The sequence below is a fragment of the Anolis sagrei genome, chromosome 13 (genome assembly GCF_037176765.1).
Source record: "Anolis sagrei isolate rAnoSag1 chromosome 13, rAnoSag1.mat, whole genome shotgun sequence".
NCBI classification, from domain to species: domain Eukaryota; kingdom Metazoa; phylum Chordata; class Lepidosauria; order Squamata; family Dactyloidae; genus Anolis; species Anolis sagrei.
In genome coordinates, this window is record NC_090033.1 from 4,890,427 (window position 1) to 4,910,364 (window position 19,938).

General features: G+C 46.3%; 1 protein-coding gene across 2 annotated transcripts in view; it reads right to left on the reverse strand.

Moving 5' to 3' along the window:
- C1QTNF12 (C1q and TNF related 12) overlaps nt 1-18,271 on the reverse strand; it is a 41,396-nt gene extending 23,125 nt beyond the window's left edge. Inside the window, exons 1-4 of one of the 2 annotated variants that reach the window (XM_060758975.2) lie at nt 16,263-18,270; nt 2,919-3,038; nt 1,294-1,405; nt 307-488 (exon numbers count right to left, since the gene is read on the reverse strand). In XM_060758975.2, coding sequence (XP_060614958.2) covers nt 307-488; nt 1,294-1,405; nt 2,919-3,038; nt 16,263-16,451 — 603 coding nt within the window. In that variant the 5' untranslated portion in view covers nt 16,452-18,270. Of the gene's footprint in view, nt 1-306; nt 489-1,293; nt 1,406-2,918; nt 3,039-16,262 lie in introns of both variants that reach the window. The other variant, XM_067473010.1, reaches the window with a different exon arrangement.
- Between the last annotated feature and the right edge of the window lie 1,667 nt (nt 18,272-19,938).

The following is a 19,938-nucleotide window of genomic DNA, read 5'->3' on the forward strand; positions in this document are numbered from 1 at the left end:
CACAAGAAGTGGAATAATTTCTCCTTGGCCTATTGTTGCTCAATGAATGCTGGTAATAAGTCTTCAGTATCAGGAGGCCCCAACCCACCTCCACCCCTGCCCCCCACCTTGATCCAATCTCCTCAGATCAAGAAAGACCACCCCAAATTTCTGAATGTCTGTTTCCTCCTCTTCATCTGAGTCACCCAACTCCCAAGTTGTGACACACAGTTTGGGAACCACTTCTCTGCATCCAACTCTACGATTCTATGAGAGAGAAAGAGAGAGAGAGAGAGAGCCCTAGTGGTGGCTCAGAGGTCCCCTCACCATCTGGAAGTTCTGGAGCTCCATCAAGGTCTTCTTGTCTACCACCAGCTGCCCCTTCAGTTTGCAGTGGAAGGCCTCTTCCACCCGCTTGTAAGGAGAGAGTTCCTCCAAGGAGAACAGCAATGGAGGGTCCTCACTGGGAGCAACAGGAAGCTCTGGAGCGGAGCGCCGTTCAGTGGCTTCTGAAAAAAAAGAGAGGTAAATTAAGAGGCCATCGACTCATTCTGCATGACAAAGTCACTGCAGCAGGGATGGAGGGCTTGTGTCTCCCTCTAGACATCCTGTGAGTTGTAGTCTGACAAGACTGTAATCTTCTCTGTCTAAGGATGCTAGTGCCTCACCAAACTACAACTCCCAGAATTTCACAGCATAGAGACATGGCAGTCACAGGGGTGTCAGACTGAATTCATTCTTCAGTGTAGATGCATCCATATTTGTACTGTGAAACTAAGTAAGTCCTTTAGGAGTTGTAGATGCTGGGATTTATAGTTCACCTACAATCAAAGAGCATTCTAATTGAACCAAACTTGGCACACTGAACTCCCAGGACCAACTGAAAACATTGGAAGGGTTTGGTGGGCACTGACCTTGAGTTTGGGAGTTATAGTTCACCTACATCCAGAGAGTACTGTGGACTCAAACAATGATAGATCTGGACCAAACCTGGCACAAATACCCAATATGCCCAAATGTGAACACTGGTGGAGTTGGGGGAGGGGGGGGATTACCTTGACATTTGGGAGCTGTAGTTCCTGGGATTTATAGTTCACCTACAATTAAAGAGCATTCAGCCTTAACTATCTATACGATTTTCAAACAAAGGCCGGATGGTCATCTGCCAGGCGTGCTTTGTGCATGGCAGTAGGGGATGGGGCTGGATGACCTTTGGGATCTCTTCCATTGAAGAGATCCTATTGAAGGAGAAGGATGACAGATGAGCAAGATGTGAACCTTCAAAGGCCATCCGTTGTCCTAGAATCCGCTTACCTTTCAGCATCTCCTTGAACTCTTGCAATAACACTTCCTGAGTGACTTCCGCCCCAGGGGCTCCTGGGGGACCCGGAGGACCAGGGGGCCCAGGAGGTCCGACCAACCCACGCTAAAGTCAACAGAAAAAGGGGGGACGGGAGAAGACATTGAGAAAGTCAGAAATGTGAAAACACTGCATTAAAGACATATATCATCCTATGTACCTTATATAGGCAGCCTTTCCTATCCATGCATTCTTCAACCATGGTGTCCACCACCCACAGCTTGAAAACACCCCCCACCCAAAAGGGTGTCACATTGAGGAGGGAGCCAAGCTTGTATTCCACTGCTCCAGAGACTAGGACACAATGGAGCAAAGAATTCAAATGGCAGGAAAAGACATTCCAGCTAAACACAAGGAAGAACTTCCCAACAGAAAGAGCTATTTGACTTGGAGTCATTCTCAGAGGCTGGGTGGCCATCAGTCAGGAATACTTTAATTGTGTCTTCCTGCCTGGCAGAAGAGGGTTGGACGGATGGCATTGAGATCGTTTCCAACTCTAGGATTCTAGGGATTTATAGTCAGCCGTCTCCAGACACAGGTGCCCAATTAATTCAGCATCTCCTACTTAACAGTCACCAGAAGTGGAGTAATCTCTCCTTGAAAAATATGTATCTATATAAATAAGCTTGTTCCGCAAAGGTTCTTACATGGCTTGATGGATCTGGACCAAACGTGGCACACATATCCTTCATTGCTAAACTTAAAATACTGGTAGAGTTTCAATGAAAAGAATCCACCATGTTTTGTGGTAGCCTTATTCAAATGAATGGATATGTATATATGCAGCACTCAGAGGCAACCACAAAAGGACAGTGTATAGACAGAAAGGCTGTGGCAGAGAGAGTGATGAGAAATGGGAGAGATCTAGAGCAGTGGTTCTCGACCTGGGGTCCCCAGATGTTTTTGGCCTTCAACTCCCAGAAATCCTAACAGCTGGTAAACTGGCTGGGATTTCTGGGAGTTGTAGGGCAAAAACATCTGGGGACCCCAGGTTGAGAACCACTGATCTAGAGCATCATCAGGGAGAGTTAGGAATGTGCGATCCATGAAAAAAAAAGATTCAGAAGTCATCACAAAACTGGGGGACGTTGTCATTTCATTTCTAAAGTGTTTCTAAAGTAAGTGAAAAAATCATTACTATAATGAGAGTAACAAAATTTCGTTACAGTAATTGTGCACAATTACTCTAACTGGAGAAACTTCAGGGGCTCCTATCTCCCTCATTTTTGAAACTATCAGAGTTATACTTACTACAATGGTAGAGCACATTTACCACTGTTAGCCCCAAAAATTTCCGAACGTTTCGCTTATCCACTGATTTTTGGGGAATTTTCAATGTTTTAAATTGAATTTTATATACAATGCATAGGATAACCAAGGTATCAATCCCCAGAAATTTCAGAAAGATTCACACATCTACAGATTTTTGGGGATCTTTTTAAAGTTTAGACAAAAACAATGTATCCCAATTTAATACGAAATACAATTTAATACGAAATACGAAGAGTAACGATAACGTTGCACATCCCTAATGGTTAGTATTATTAGTATGAGTGTATAGCTTCCAGAGGTGACCTACTAATTTCTTATCTTTCCCTTTGCATTTCTTTTTGGAGCTGCTGCCGTCCCCGGGACGCTGCACAAATGAGATCCACGTCCGGCGCGGGTCTGTGATGCGAGGGTCTGAGGACTCTAGCATCTAAGGAAAGAATAAGAAGAGGCATTGAGAGCATGGAAGCCAAGCCATGGGTGGTCTTTCCCATAGATAACATCTCTCGACACTCCCGGGCAGTGCTAAGAAGATACCCCTTGGACTGCAATGCCTACATTCCCCGAACCAGTGTGGTCAGAGGATGCTGGTGGTTGTAGCCCAACAAAGTAGATCTGTGTATGTATGTTCCACAGAGGCTCCTACATGGCTTGATGGTACACATGCCCTGGTGAAAGTGGTCCCTGGTGAAAGTGGTCCCTGGTGAAAGTGTTCACTGGTGAAAGTGTTCCCTGGTCAAGGTGGTCCCTACTCAAAGTGGTCCCTGGTCAAGAGGTCCCTGGTCAAGGTGGTCCCTGGTCAAAGTGGTCTCTGGCCAAGGTGGTTCCTGGTCAAGGTCCCTGGTCAAGGAGTACCTGGACAAAGTGGTCCCTAGTCAAGGTGATTCCTGGTCAAGGTCCCTGGTCAAAGTGGTCCCTGGTCAAGGTGTTCCCTGGTCAAAGTGGTCCCTGGTCAAAGTGGTCCCTGGTTAAGAGGTCCCTGGTCAAGAGGTCCCTGGTCAAAGTGGTCCCTGGAGAAAATGGTCCCTGGTCAAGGTGGTCCCTACTCAAAGTGGTCCCTGGTCAAGAGGTCCCTGGTCCAAGTGGTCCCTGGTCAAGGTGGTCCCTACTCAAAGTGGTCCCTGGTCAAGGTGTTCCCTGGTCAAAGTGGTCCCTGTTCAAAGTGGTCCTTATCAAGGTCCCTGGTCAAGGTGGTCCCTGGTTAAGAGGTCCCTGGTCAAGGTGGTCCCTAGTCAAAGTGATCCCTGGAGAAAATGGTCCCTGATCAAGGTGGTCCCTGGTCAAGGTGGTCCCTGGTCAAGAGGCCCAAGGTCAAGCTGTTCCATGGTCAAGGTGGTCCCTGGTCAAAGTGGTCCCTGATAAAGGTGGTACCTGGTCAAAGAGGTCCCTGGTCAAAGTGATCCCTGGCCAAGGTGGTCCCTGGTCAAAGTGATCCCTGGTCAAGGTGTTCCCTGGTCAAAGTGGTCCCTGGTCAAAGTGTTCCCTGGTCAAGGTGTTCCCTGGTCAAAGTGTTCCCTGGTCAAGGTGTTCCCCGGTCAAGGTGTTCCCTGGTCAAAGTGTTCCCTGGTCAAAGTGTTCCCTGGTCAAGGTGTTCCCCGGTCAAGTTGTTCCCTGGTTAACGTGGTCCCTGGCCAAAGGGGTCCCTGGTCAAGAAGAGGTTGAGAACCACTGGTGTGAACCAATTGGCAATTAATGCAGGTTAATTATGCCGTTAATTCTGAGAAGGCTTTGGCGAGGCGAATAGCGCAGAGCTTTGTGTAAAAAGTTAAAAACCGTCAGAGGACGGCCGGGGTGGCGGGGCTTTCGAGACCATCCTGTAATTCTGGTTTGACGGTTTCTGATCTCCTGCGTAAACCTTAATCCGGCAGGGATCCAATTCCGCCGCTGAGATAAACCTCAGCACGAATCAATACGCATTCTTATTTCCAGATTTTGGATACATTCTTCCAGGAGTTTCATTGACAAGCCCAAATTCCAGGAGGTGATTCACGAAAGCTTTGGAGCTGACAGGTTCTCCGTTGAGGTTTATACCACTCCGGGGCTTGTCTCGTCTGATAGAAGTTTGGCAAGCGAGGGGCGCCGACGGATGGGATCGGGGATCATTCACACTTGTCGGTTTTGGGAAATCGGTTGCCAACACCAAACTCCTCAAAGTTGAAACGGGCCCAAAACGGTGCTATGACACTTTCCTAAGGTGCATCGACACCAGGTACGGCCCCTTGCACTTTTTCTCGCCATCCTATCCTATCCTTCCACCTTACCTCCCTCTTTCTTCCCCTTCCCTTTCGTCCTTCCTTCCTTCTCTCTTTCCTCCCTCCTCTTTCTCCCTCACTCCATTCTCTTCCACCCTTTTGTCCTTCCTCCTCTCTTCCCTTTCTGCTTCGCTTCCTTCCATCCCTTCCATCCTTTCATCTTTCCTTCCCTTCCCTCCCTTGTCTTTCCTTCCTCCTTACCTCCCTCCCTCTTTCTCCTTCTATTCGTTCTTCCTTCCTTGACTCGTTCCTCCCTCTCTCCCTTTCTCATTCCTTCCCCTTTGTCTTTCCTTTATCCTTCCCTCCCTTCCTTTCATCCTTCTCTTCCTTTCTTCCTTCCTTCCCTTTCCTTCCTACTTACCTCCTTCCTTTCCCTCTCTCTTTCTCCATCCATCCTTTCATCCTTCCTTCCCTTTCCTAACTCTTTCTCCTTCCTTCTTTCCTTTTTGTCTTTCCTTTCTTCATCCCTTTCTTTCTTCCTCCTTCTTCCCTCCTTTTTTCCCTTCCACTCTTTCATCCTTCCTTCTCTTTCCTCTCTCTCTCCCTCTTTCTTCTTTTATTCCCTTTTGTCTTTCCTTCCTTCTCTCTTTCCTTCATCCTTCCTTCCTTCCCTTCCTTACTTCTCTCTTTCCTTCCTTCCTTTCATCCATCCATCCTTCCTTCCCTTTTGTCTTTCCCTCTTTGCTCCCTCCCATCTTCCCCCTCTTCCTTTTTCTCCTTCCATCCTTCCCTTCCACCCTTTCATCCTTCCCTCCCTCCCCTTCCTTCCTCCTTCCCTTCCTGCCTTCCTTCCATCCATATTTCCCTTCCACCCTTTCATCCTTCCTTCCCTTTCCTCCCTCTTTCTCCTTCCTTCTTTCCTTTTTGTCTTTCCTTTCTTCATCCTTCCCTTCCTTTCTTCCTCCTTCTTCCCTCCTTTTTTCCCTTCCACCCTTTCATCCTTCCTTTTCTTTCCTCCCTCTCTCCTTCTTTCTTCTTTCATTTCCTTTTGTCTTTCCTTCCTTCTCTCCTTCATCCTTCCTTCCTTCCCTCCCTTACTTCTCTCTTTCCTTCCTTCCTTTCATCCATCCTTCCTTCCCTTCTGTCTTTCCCTCTTTGCTCCCTCCCGTCTTCCCCCTCTTCCTTTTTCTCCTTCCATCCTTCCCTTCCACCGTTTCCTCCTTCCCTCCCTCTGTTAGTTCTCTAACAGATGTTGGTCTTCTTCTGAATGCGCACATACTACATTATCATCGGCATATTGGAGTTCTATAAAAGATATTGTAAGTCTTCTGAATGTGCACATACTACATTATCATCAGCATATTGGAGCTCTATAACATATATGGTAAGTCGTCTTCTGACTGCACACATACTACGTTATCATCGGTATATTGGAGTTCTATAAAAATGTTGTAAATCTTCTGAATGTGCACATACTACATTATCATTGGCATATTGGAGTTCTCTAACAGATGTTGGAGGTCTTCTTCTGAATGCGCATATACTACGTTATCATCAGCATATTGGAGTTCTATAACAGATGTTGTAAGTCTTCTGAATGCACACATACTACATTATCATCAGCATATTGGAGTTCTATAACAGATGGTGTAAGTCTTCTGAATATGCACATAGTACATTACCATCGGCATACTGGAGTTCTCTAACAGATTTTGTAGGTCTTCTTCTGAATGTGCACATACTACATTATCATTGGCATATTGGAGTTCTATAACTGATGTTGTAAGTCTTCTTCTGAATGGGCACATACTACATTATCATTGGCATAATGGAGTTCTATAACAGATGTAGATCTTCTTCTGAATGGGCACATACTACATTATCATTGGCATAATGGAGTTCTGTCACAGATGTTGTAGATCTTCTTCTGAATGTGCACATACTACGTTATCATTGACATATTGGAGTTCTATAACCAATGATGTAAGTCTTTTTCTGAATGCGCACATACTACGTTATCATCGGCATATTGGAGTTCTATAACAGACGCTGTAAGTCTTCTGAATGCGCACAGACTATGTTATCATCAGCATATTGAAGTTGGATTGCATGACCCGCAAGGTCTCTAGGATTCTATGAGGATTACACCAATGGGACCTTCCGAACGGGACAATTATAGCACTCGGAAATGTCCTCCGCTTGCTGCCATTTCTGCAAATTGAGCTCAACATCACACCAGGTTGTAATAACAGCATCATTCCATGTTAACTGCTATGACCACCTCCCAGGACACCCTGGGATGTGTAGTTCTCTAGCTTGGGATGCTAATACTCCTCCTAAACTGCAAATCCCGGGATCCCATAGCCATTGAAGTGGAACGACAGCGCTATAACAGTGTCGCATGATATTGTCATATTGTCCTACGCTAGAGGGTTTCTGCCTGGCGAGCACGGCCATCCCCGACTTCCTCGAATTACAAATCCCGATCAGAAAGGCAGCCGGGGGGCTGTTCCCCCATTAACATCCCCCCCCCCCGAGCCAGCCGGCGTGATTGACAGCTAAAATGAGTGTTCTGTCTTTGTGGTATTATTATTTAATTACTACGGCATGCATGAGCAATCCAAGGCATAAGCATGTAAGTCGCTCTGTTGATCTTGGCATCGGGAGAGCCTGGCAGCCACAAAGAGAGACTCGCAGCCTGCTTAGGGAGAGACCGAGCGCTTAAGGAAGTTAGTCCCTTGGATTGCAATTCCCATAATCCCTCATTTAGCCTTTCTGAGGGTTGTGGTCCAAGTATGTGGTGTCCCTCCCTTTCTCACTATCCTAAAGCATCTACGTCAGGGTTTCTCAACCTGGGGGTTGCGGCCACTTGGGGGGTTGCGAGGGGTTTCAAAGGGGTCGCAGAAAATAGTATTTTCTGTTGGTCATGGGGGTTCTGCATGCCAAGTTTGGTTCAATTCCATCATTGGTGGAGTTCAGAATGCTCTTTGATTGTAAGCGAACTATAAATCCCAGCAACTACAACTCTGAAATGGCAAGGTCTATTTCCCCCAAACTCCATCAGTGTTCACATTTGGCCATATTGAGTATCCATGTCAAGTTTGGTCCAGATCCATCATGGTTTGAGTCCACGGTGCTCTCTGGATGGAGGTGAACTACAACTCCAAAATTCAAGGACGATGCCCAACAAACCCATCCAGTATTTTCTGTTGGTCATGGGGGTTCTGCATGCCAAGTCTGATTCAATTCCATCATTGGTGGAGTTCATAATGCTCTTTGATTGTAAGCGAACTATAAATCCCAGCAACTACCACTCCCAAATGTCAAGGTCAATATTCCCCAAACTCCACCAGTGTTCACATTTGGCCATATTGAGTATCCATGCCAAGTTTGGTCCACATCCATCATGGTTTGAGTCCACAGTGCTCTCTGGATGGAGGTGAACTACAATTCCCAAACTCAAGATCAATGATCACCAAACCCTTCCAGTATTTTCTGTTGGTCATGGGAGTTCTGTGTGGAACGTTTGGCCCAATTCAATCATTAGTAAGGTTCAGAATGCTCTTTGATTGTAGGTGAACTATAAATCCCAGCAACTACAATTCCCAAATGTCAAGGTCTATTTCTGCCAAAATCCATGTGTGTTCATATTTGGTCATATGGAATATTTGTGCCACGTTTGGTCCAGATCCATTATTGTTAGAGTCCGCATTGCTCTCTGGATGTAGGTGAACTATAACTCCAAAACTCAAGATCAATGACCACCAAACCCTTCTAGTGTTTTCTGTTGGTCATGGGAGTCCTGTGTGCCACGTTTGGTTCAATGCCATAATAGGTGGAGTTCAGAATGTTCTTTGATTGTAGGTGAACTATAAATCCCAGCAAATACAATTCCCAAATGTCAAGGTCCGTTTTCCACAAACTCCACCAGTGTTCACATTTGGGCATATTGAGTATCCGTGCCAAGTTTGGTCTAGATCCATCATTGTTTGAGTCCACAGTGCTCTCTGGATGGAGGTGAACTACAACTCCCATTGGAGTTCTGTGTGCCAAGATTGGTTCAATTCCATGGTTGGTGGAGTTCAAAATGCATTTTGATTGTCAACAAATATCAATCCATGCCATAGAGAATTTCACACAGCATTTGGGTGCAGCCTGGCATTTAGATCTTGGTTTCTCTAGTTTCTCTAGTTCAATGCTTTGCAAATTGGGTACTCCGCACCTGTGCTGGACTACAAATCCCAGAATTTTCTACTCTGGTTGCAATCCAACATCACTGGAGGGCAGGAAGTTGGCAAATGCATTGACAACACACTCTTTCTCAGAGTCCTGAGGCCCTTTCGCATGAACCAAACTTGGCACACATAACTCCCACGACCAACAGAAAATACTGGAAGGGTTAGGTGGGCATTGACCTTGAGTTTGGGAGTTTTAGTTCACCTACATCTAGAGAGCACTGTGGACTCAAGCAATGATGGATCTGGACCAAACTTGGCATGGATACTCAATATGCCCAAATATGAACACTGGTGGGGTTTGGGGAAAACAGACTTTGACATTTGGGACTTGTAGTTGCTGGGATGTATAGTCCGTCTACAATCAAAGAACATTCTGAACCCTGCCAACGACAGAATTGGGCCAAACTTCCCACACGGAAAATACTGGAAGGGTTGGGTGGGCATTAACCTTGAGTTTGGGAGTTGTAGTTCACCTACATCTAGAGAGCACTGTGGTGATGGATCTGGACAGAACTTGGCATGGATACTCAATATGGCCAAATGTGAACACTGGTGTAGTTTGGGGAAAATCGGCCTTGACATTTGGGAGTTGTAATCACTGGGATTTATAGTTCACCTTCAATCAAGGAGCATTCTGAACTCCACCAATTATGGAATTGAACCAAACTTGGCATACAGAACTCCCATGAAGAACAGAAAATACTGGAAGTGTTTGGTGGGCATTGACCTTGAGTTTGGGAGTTGTAGTTCACCTCCATCCAGAGAGCACTGTGGACTCAAGCAATGATGGCTCTGGACCAAACTTGGCATGGATACTCAATATGCCAAAATGTAAACACTGGCGTAGTTTGGGGAAAATAGATGTTGACGTTTAGGAGTTGGGATTTATAGTTCACCTACAATCAAGGAGCATTCTGAACTCCACCAATTATGGAATTGAACCAAACTTGGCATACAGAACTCCCATGAAGAACAGAAAATACTGGAAGTGTTTGGTGGGCACTGACCTTGAGTTTGGGAGTTGTAGTTCACCTCCATCCAGAGAGCACTGTGGACTCAAGCAATGATGGATCTGGACCAAACTTGGCATGGATAGTCAATATGCCAAAATGTAAACACTGGCGTAGTTTGGGGGAAATAGATGTTGACGTTTAGGAGTTGGGATTTATAGTTCACCTACAATCAAGGAGTATTCTGAACTCCACCAATTATGGAATTGAACCAAACTTGGCATACAGAACTCCCATGAAGAACAGAAAATACTGGAAGTATTTGGTGGGCATTGACCTTGAGTTTGGGAGTTGTAGTTCACCTATACCCAGAAAGCAGGAGGAGGGTTTTTGGTGGGAGGATTTGCCATCAAAAAGGAAGAGAAGGACAGGTGAAGAGATCTTCAGCCTTCTCTGCCAAAGGGGTTCCTAAGACCATCAGAAATATGTGTGTTCTGATGGTCATGGGAGACCCCTCTCACACCCCTCCGCAACCCTCCCAGTGGCCGCGACCCCCAGGTTGAGAATCACTGATATCCATGTACCCAAGTTTCTTTCCAGTTCAAAAAATGACTCACTGCATCAGACAAAGGGAGCTAATGAAGACACACTACTAATTGTGTAAGGAGAACACAACAAGGAAAAGCTCTGACTCTCCTTTCTTCCTGGGAGGGTAATGAGGCCCCTGTTAGCTAATTAACCACAATGGGGTAATTGTCTGCGGAGCCGCCTATGCAGACAGCCGCAGATTAGCCAAAGGACGCCTCGAAGGAGTTCCAACCAAACTGGAACAAAAGGTTAGTAAGCCCTCGAACTTTGTGGTTGTGGAGGGATTACTGACTCCGCTCCCCACGGCTGGAGACGAGGCAAGCCCTAAAGTGTCCCAGGTGCCACATCCGACTGAAAGCCAAAGCCAAGGCTGCAACAACATCTGTTATAGAACTCACAACATCTGTTATAGAACTCCAGTATGCTGACGACAACGTCATCTGTGCCCATTCAGAAGACCTACAAGCCACTCTATGTTGTTATAGAACTCCAGTATGCTGACGACAACGTCATCTGTGCCCATTCAGAAGAAGACCTACAAGCCACTCTAAACACCTTCACAGAAGCATATGAGAAGCTCGGCCTGTCATTGAACATCAAGAAAACACTCTCTGCTTCATTCGGGAAAAAGTTGCACTCGCAGAGCTCAGGCGGTGTTGTATGCTCTTCCAGTAGTCACTAGCCAATCCCTCTCCAATGCCAGAATGGTGTAACATTAGAAAATGTTGACCATTTCCACTACCTTGGCAGCCACCTCTCCACAAAAGTCAACATTGACACTGAAATACAACACCGCTTGAGCTCTGCGAGTGCAGCATTCTTCTGAATGAAGCAGAGAGTGTTTTTTAGGACCGTGACATTCGTAGGGATACCAAGGTGCTTGTTTATAAAGCCATTGTCCTCCCAACCCTGCTGTGGCCACCACCTCTCCACAAAAGTCAACACTGACACTGAAATACAAGACCGCCTGAGCTTTGCAAGTGCAGCTATTTCCCCAAATGAAGCAGAGAGTGTTTGAAGACCGGGATATCCGTAGGGGTATCAAGGTGCTTTTTAAGAAAGTTTTGTCCTCACAACCCTGCTATACACCTGCGGGATGTGGACTGTCTACAGACATCACATGCAAGTCCTAGAACGATTCCGTCAGTGTTGCCTCCGAAAATTCCTGCAAATCTCTTGGGAAGAGAGGCGGACAAATGTCAGCGTGCTGGAAGAAGCAACACCACCAGCACTGAAGCGATGGTCCTCCGCCACCAACTCCGCTGGACCGGCCACATTGTTTGGATGCCCAATCACTGTCTCCCAAAGCAGTTGCTCTACGCCAAACTCAAGAACGGAAAACGGGATGTTGGTGGGGAGGAAAAGAGGTTGAAAGATGGGCTCAAAGCCAGCCTTAAAAACTCTGGCATAGACACTGAGAACTGGGAAGCCCTGGCCCTTGAGCGCTCCAGCTGGAGGTCAGCTGTGACCAGCAGTGCTTCAGAATTTGAAGAGGCACAAATGGAGGGCGAAAGAGAGAAATGTGCCAAGAGGAAGACCCCGACTGAAACCGCCTTCCACCTGGAAACCAATGCCCTCACTGTGGGAGAAGATGCGGGTCAAGGATAGGGCTCCAGTCACCTATGGACTCACCAGCACACTGATCTTGGAAGACTATCCTACTCGGACAACGAGGGATCGCCTAAGTAAGTAAGTACATCCGACTCTGCTTTCAATATTCTTTAATAGCCTTGGATCAAGTAAATAGGACATGGAAGATGGGGACGGGTCCGCTTCCAAAGGCACATTCGGTTCACTTGGCCCAACTTTCTGCCCAGGACCCTCTGGGAAGGGCTAATGGCAGGATCTCAACACTGATCTCAATGTGTTCCTGTTCAGTCATTTAAGTCCACACTCTTTCAGCCTCGAACCCCCTCTTGCCACGAGAACTCCATCCTAAGTCAGAAGTGTTGGCCTGTGATTGTGTCTGATGTTCATGATGGGGATGGGGGTGATGTTCCTGATGGTGGGACTAAGTCTGTTGGCAACGTGGATGAGGGTTTGCCTGGGCATGAGTTAAGCACAGATGAGAGGTCCGAGCTGTCTCAGGAAGATTCACAAGGCCACATTCCTGGGTGAGACCCTTCACCGTCTTTCTCAGAGCAACTGCCCGAAGGTGATTTGTCAGGTGCAGAAGTTAATGAGAGTCAAGTTAATGAGAGTGTGGACAGAAGGCAAAGCTTTTGTAAACAGAGACAGAGTGCGCAGGTCATGCTCCCCATGCTCTATTCTGCCTTGGTTAGACCACACTTGGAATATTGTGTCCAATTCTGGGCACCACAATTGAAGAGAGATATTAACGAGCTGGAATGTCTCCAGAGGAAGAGGGCGACTCAAATGATCAAGGGTCTGGAGAACAAGCCCTATGAGGAGCGGCTTAAGGAGCTGGGCATGTTTAGCCTTCAGAAGAGAAGGCGGAGAGGAGACATATTAGCCAAGTATAAATATGTGAGAGGAAGTCATAGGGAGGAGGGAGTGAACTTGTTTTCTGCTGCCCTAGAGACGCAGTACAATGGCTTCAAACTACAAGAAAGGAGATTCCATCTGAACATGAGGAAGAACTTCCTGACTGTGAGAGCCATTCAGTAGTGGAACTCTCTGCCTCGGAGTGTGATAGAGGCTCCTTCTTTGGAAGCTTTTAAACAGAGGCTGGATGGCCATCTGTCAGGGGTGCTTTCAATGCGATTTTCCTGCTTCTTGGCAGAGTGGGGTTGGACTGGATGGCCCAGGAGGTCTCTTCCAACTCTATGATTCTATAATGTCAGTAGATAAATAGGTACAGCTTTAAGTGGGGAGGTAATAAAAGGCGTACATAAGGACATGCCGGCAATTCGATCAGGAGGATGTCTACGGACAACAACCCTCCTTCTGTTCTGTCTATACAGACAGACAGAACAGAAGGAGGTGCCATGGAAGATTGGGCTGTTGTTGTTCTATCCTCTATGACGAAGAGCTGACAGAGCTTCTTCCTTCCTTTTGGTCGCCCAGCATTTTCTGACCTCCTTTTTTATGGCATCATAAAACACCTCCCCTGCTTTTTAGCGGTACCTAATTTCTCTAATCACAGCTAAAGCTGTTTTCGAATTGCTTAGGTAAACAATGAGCTAGGCTGACAGTTGGCAGCTCATGCCAACCCAGGGCTTCGAACTTACCACCTTTTGGTTGATAGAGCTTATAATTGCTGATGATTTTCCAGCCGTGCTAAACCTCCGGCCCCCAATAACCAAATCGAATCTAAAGTTGACCAAACACTGATTCGTAACCCTTTTGGTACTAATATTAGAGAGTAGTCCCTGTTTAAAAAAAAAAAAGTTGGGAACCACAGACATAGAGAAATGGACTATTCTTTTGCCCTTCTTGTCGTCTTCTTCTTTTCAATCATATCTCTTTAGATAACTGAGAGCAAGAATTATTCAAACAAGATCCATCATTGTTTGAGTCCACGGTACTTCTGGATGGGGGTGAACTACAACTCCAAAACTCAAGGTCAAAGCCCACCAAACCCTTCCAGTGTGCTAAGTTCGGTTCAATTCCATTGTTGGTGGAGTTCAGAATGTTCTTTGATTGTAGGTGAACTACAAATCCCAGCAACTTCTTGTTGTTCATTCGTTCAGTCGGCTCCGACTCTTCGTGACCTCATGGACCAGCCCATGCCAGAGCTCCCTGCCGGCCGTCACCACCCCCAGCTCCTTCAAGGGCAATCTAGTCACTTCAAAGATCCCATCCATCCATCTTGCTCTTGTTCAGCCCCTCTTCCTTTTTCCTTCCATTTCCCCCAGCATTTCCATTTCCCCAGCAACTACAACTCCCAAATGTCAAGGTCTATTTCCCCCCAGCCCCACCAGTATTCAAATTTGAGTGTATTGAAAATGCATCCTGTATATCAGATATTTACATGACAATTCATAAAAGTAGCAAAATAAGAGTTATGAAGTAGCAACAAAAAATATTATGGTTGGGGGTCACCACAACATAAGGAACTGAATTAAGGGGTCACGGCATTCAGAAGGTTGAGAAACACTGATCTACACTGTAGAATTAGTGCTGTTTGATAAATACTTTAACTGCCATGGATCAGTGCTACAGAACCTGGGAGTTGTAGTTTGGTAAAGCGCTAGAACTCTCCAAGCTATGTACCTCTCATTGACACAACACAATTCCCTAAATTACATCACTTTTATGGTATGACATCCTTCTCTGGGTTCTTTTAAGTGGATGGCCATCTGACCAGAGGGCTTTGATTGTACTTTCCTGCCTGACAAAACGTGGGTTGGACCAGATGGTCCTTGAGATCCCTTCCAACTCTAGGCTATAAAACATGGAAGTTGTAGTTTGGTGAAACAATAGAACTCTCCAAGCTATGTACCTCTCATTGGCACAACACAATTCCCTAATTGTAGAACATCCTTCTCTGGATTTTTTTAAAGCAGAGGCTGGATGGCCATCTGTTGGGATAGTTTTGATTGTCCTTTCCTGACTGACAAAAGGTGGGTTGGACCAGATGGTCCTTGAGATCCCTTCCAACTCTATGCTATAGAACATGGAAGTTGTAGTTTGGTGAATCGATAGAACTCTCCAAGCTATGCACCTCTCATCGGCACAACACAATTCCTTAATGTTAGGATATCCTTCTCTGGATTTTTTAAAGCAGAGGCTGGCCATCTGTTGGGAGGGTTTTGATTGTGCTTTCCTGACTGACAAAAGGTGGGTTGGACCAGATGGTCCTTGAGATCCCTTCCAACTCTATGCTATAGAACATGGAAGTTGTAGTTTGGTGAATCGATAGAACTCTCCAAGCTATGCACCTCTCATCGGCACAACACAATTCCTTAATGGTAGGATATCCTTCTCTGGATTTTTTAAAGCAGAGGCTGGCCATCTGTTGGGAGGGTTTTGATTGTGCTTTCCTGACTGACAAAAGGTGGGTTGGACCAGATGGTCCTTGAGATCCCTTCCAACTCTATGCTATAGAACATGGAAGTTGTAGTTTGGTGAATCGATAGAACTCTCCAAGCTATGCACCTCTCATCAGCACAACACAATTCCTTAATGGTAGGATATCCTTCTCTGGATTTTTTAAAGCAGAGGCTGGCCATCTGTTGGGAGGGTTTTGATTGTGCTTTCCTGACTGACAAAAGGTGGGTTGGACCAGATGATCCTTGAGATCCCTTCCAACTCTATGCTATAGAACCTGGGAGTTGTTGGGAAGGTTTTGATTGTGCTTTCCTGCCCGACAAAAGATGGGTTGGACCAGATGATCCTTGAGGTCCCTTCCAACTCTATGCTATAGAACCTGGGAGTTGTTGGGAGGGTTTTGATTGTGCTTTCCTGCCCGACAAATGATGGGTTGGACCAGATGATCCTTGAGATCCCTTCCAACTCTATGCTATAGAACCTGGGAGTTATAGTTTGGTGAAGCGATAGAACTCTCCAAGCTATGTACCTCTCATTGGAACAATGCAATTCCCTAAATTACATCACTTTTATGGTAGGACATTCTTCTCTGGATTTTTTAAAGCAGAGGCTGGATGGCCATCTATTGGGAGGGCTTTGATTGTGCTTTCCTGCCTGACAAAAGGTGTGTTGGACTGGATGGTCCTTGCGATCCCCTCCAACTCTACATGTCTTATCTGCTTTGCAAACCTACCTTGGAGTGTCCGTTCAATTCCTCGCTGTTGGACAGAGTGGTGTTGACGGGTTCCGTGTATTGGTTGGGCTCTTTGGCTTTCTTCCGCTCTCTCTTCGCCGCGACAGCTTGGAAACACCACAAGTCCTGGCTCAACAAGGCTGCCAAAAGCAGCCAACTCCAATAGCGTGTCTTGGTTTTGTGCCACATCTTCCGAGTGGGAAACAGACAAGAGACAAAACTCCGAAAAGTTCCGAAAAGAAGAGAAATCGAACGAGGTATCCTTCTCTTTGAGTCCCGATCACAAACGATAGACGAGCATTACAAGTCACTTCGGTGGCTTGGATGAATGATTAAGCCAGAAGAGATCCCAAACGATGCAGAGTCTTCTTGGTCATGGCTTGAAATCAGGAACCAAACTGATGGATAGATACGAGCCGATGGTCTGCGCAGATGTCACGCTGGATCGCATTCAACTGACACCCAAAACACAACGTTCAAATCCTGAGCAGACTTCACACTGGATCGCCTTCAAGTGACATCCAAAACACAATGTTTGAATCCGAAGATTTCACGCTGGATCGCCTTCAAGTGACACCCAAAACGCAACGTTCGAATCTGAAGATTTCACTCTGGATCGCCTTCAAGTGAAACCCAAAACACAACGTTCGAATCTGAAGATTTCACTCTGGATCGCCTTCAAGTGACACCCAAAACACAACGTTTGAATCTGAAGATTTCACTCTGGATCGCCTTCAAGTGACACCCAAAACACAACGTTCAAATCTGAAGATTTCACTCTGGATTGTATTCAGGTGACACCCAAAACACAACGTTCAAATCTGAATATTTCACTCTGGATCTCCTTCAAGTGACACCCAAAACACAACGTTCAAATCTGAATATTTCACTCTGGATCTCCTTCAAGTGACACCCAAAACACAACGTTCAAATCTGAAGATTTCACTCTGGATCGCCTTCAAGTGACACCAAAAACACAGCGTTTGAATCTGAAGATTTCACTCTGGATTGTATTCAGGTGACACCCAAAACACAACGTTCGAATCTGAATATTTCAGTCTGGATCTCCTTCAAGTGACACTCAAAACACAACGTTCGAATTCGAAGATTTCACACCGGATCTCCTTCAAGTGACGCCCAAATCACAATGTTTGAATCCGAAGATTTCACTCTGGATCCCCTTCAAGTGACACTCAAAACTCAACGTTCAAATCTGAAGATTTCACGATGGATCGCCTTCAAGTGACACCCAAATCACAACATTCGAACCTGAAGATTTCACACTGGATCACCTTCAAGTGACACCCAAAACGCAACGTTTGAATCCGAAGATTTCACACTGGATCGCCTTCAAGTGACACCCAAATCACAACATTCAAATCTGAAGATTTCACGCTGGATCGCCTTCAAGTGACACCCAAAACACAATGTTCGAATCTAAAGCAAGAGGATTTCCGAAAATCCAACAACAGTCATGGAAAGCAAGGATTAGTGTTGCCAATCATCTCGGAAACATCTCCACACTTGTGCGTTCTTCTGGAACATGGGAAGATGTCCTCAAAGTGGGAAAGGTCCTATGGAAAGATGCGGATAGAGATCTCAAAGCCTTCGTCATATGAAGTATCTCGCTCCTTCCACAAATGGAAATGTCTTGGGAGCGAAATTTCACTCCGCATCCGACTTCTCTGCTTTCTCTGTTGCAGGATCTCCTTCTCCGCTCTTCCTCCTTGAAGGTGTCTCTGGGTATGAGCTCTTCGCTTCGGTGCCTTCCAGCAAGGAGGGCGGGAGGGGGGAGAAAAATCAAAAGCCGTAAGCCAGCAAATAAATACGAGTTTTGCAGGATGAAGGGGGAGAGAAAAGAGAAGGAGGAGGGGGAAAAATACGGAAGGAGGGGAGACCCTTTCTGGAGAGGGAGGGCTCACATTGTAATGAGCTGTCAGGTCGAGTCTTTTCACACTCCTATTAAGGGGAGACTGGCGGGGAACTGGAATCCTCGCCTCGTGCCAAAGAGATTTAAATCAGGAAAATTGTCTTTCCCTCCCTCTTTCTTTCCTTCTCTCCCTCCCTAATTTTTCTCCCAAAAGAGAACAGGCTTGGTGGGGACTTCTCTTCTCATAGGGACACTTTTGCTCACCAGGTCCCTTACTTACTCTACATAGGCGATCCCTCGTTATCCGAGGATGATGGTCCTCCAAGTGTAGAGTCCTGGTGGTGGGTCACACACCAGGCCTACTCACACCCAGGCCTACTACACTGACGCATATCTCACACTGAGGGCTCTCTCAGACTGATGCCTTTCTCATACTGAGGTGAACTTACATGGAGACCTTCTATTAAAGTGTACCTCACACTGAGGCCTTACTCCCATTGAAGGCTCTCAGACTGATGACTCTCTCACACTGAGGCGAACTGATACAGAAACCTTTTTATACTTTACTTAGGCGATCCCACATAGCTCGAGGATGATGGTCCTCCAAGTGTAGTGTCACACACCAGGCCTACTCACATCGAGTCGTACTACACTGAAACGTACCTCACACTAAGGCCTTTCTCACACTGAGGGCTCTCTCAGAGTGACGACTCTCTCACACTGAGGCAAACTAACATGGAGACCTTATATTTTACTTAAACAATCCCACAAAGCTCGAGGATGATGGTCCTCCAAGTGTAGTGTTTTGGTGGTGGGTCACACACCAGGCCTACTCACACCGAGGCCTACTACACTGAAACGTACCTCGCACTGAGGCCTTTCTCCCATTGAGGCCTCTCTCAAAGTGATGCCTATCTCACATGGAGGCGAACGTACATGGAGACTTTCTTATACTTTACTTAGGCGATTCCACATAGCTCAAGGATGATGGTCCTCCAAGTGTAGTGTCTTGGTGGTGGGTCATACACCAGGCCTACTCACAACGAGGCCTACTGCACTCAAGCGTACCTCACACTGAGGCCTTTCTCCCATTGAGGGCTCTCTCAGACTGACGCCTCTCTCACACTGAGGCAAACTGACACAGAGACCTTCTTATACTTTACTTAGGCGATTCCACATAGCTCAAGGATGATGGTTCTCCAAGTGTAGTGTCTTGGTGGTGGGTCACACACCAGGCCTACTCACACCCAGGGATACTATACTGAAGCGTAAGTCACATTGAGGCCTTTCTCCCATTGAGGGCTCTCTCAAACTGATGCGTCTCTCTCACTGAGGTGAACTGACACGGAGACCTTCTCATACTTTACTTAGGCGATACCACATAGCTCGAGGATGATGGTCCTCCAAGTGTAGTGTCTTGGTGGTGGGTCACACACCAGGCCTACTCACACCCAGGCCTATTACACTGAAACGTACCTCACACTGAGGCCTTTCTCCCATTGAGGGTTCTCTCAGACTGACGCCTCTCACACTGAGGTGAACTGACACAGAGACCTTCTCATACTTTACTTAGGCGATACCACATACCTCGAGGTATAGTGTCTTGGTGGTGGGACCATAGGTGGCTGTGGAGACCTATTCTTGGAGACCTATGTTCACAGAAGCTTCTCACACCAAGTCTTCTAACACTCTGAGGAGTTCTCGCAGACTAAGGCTTATCTCACACTGAAGCTTCTCTCACAGACTTATTTTTGCTTACTTACTTAGGCGATCCGTTGTTGTCCAAGGATGATGGTCCTCTAAGTA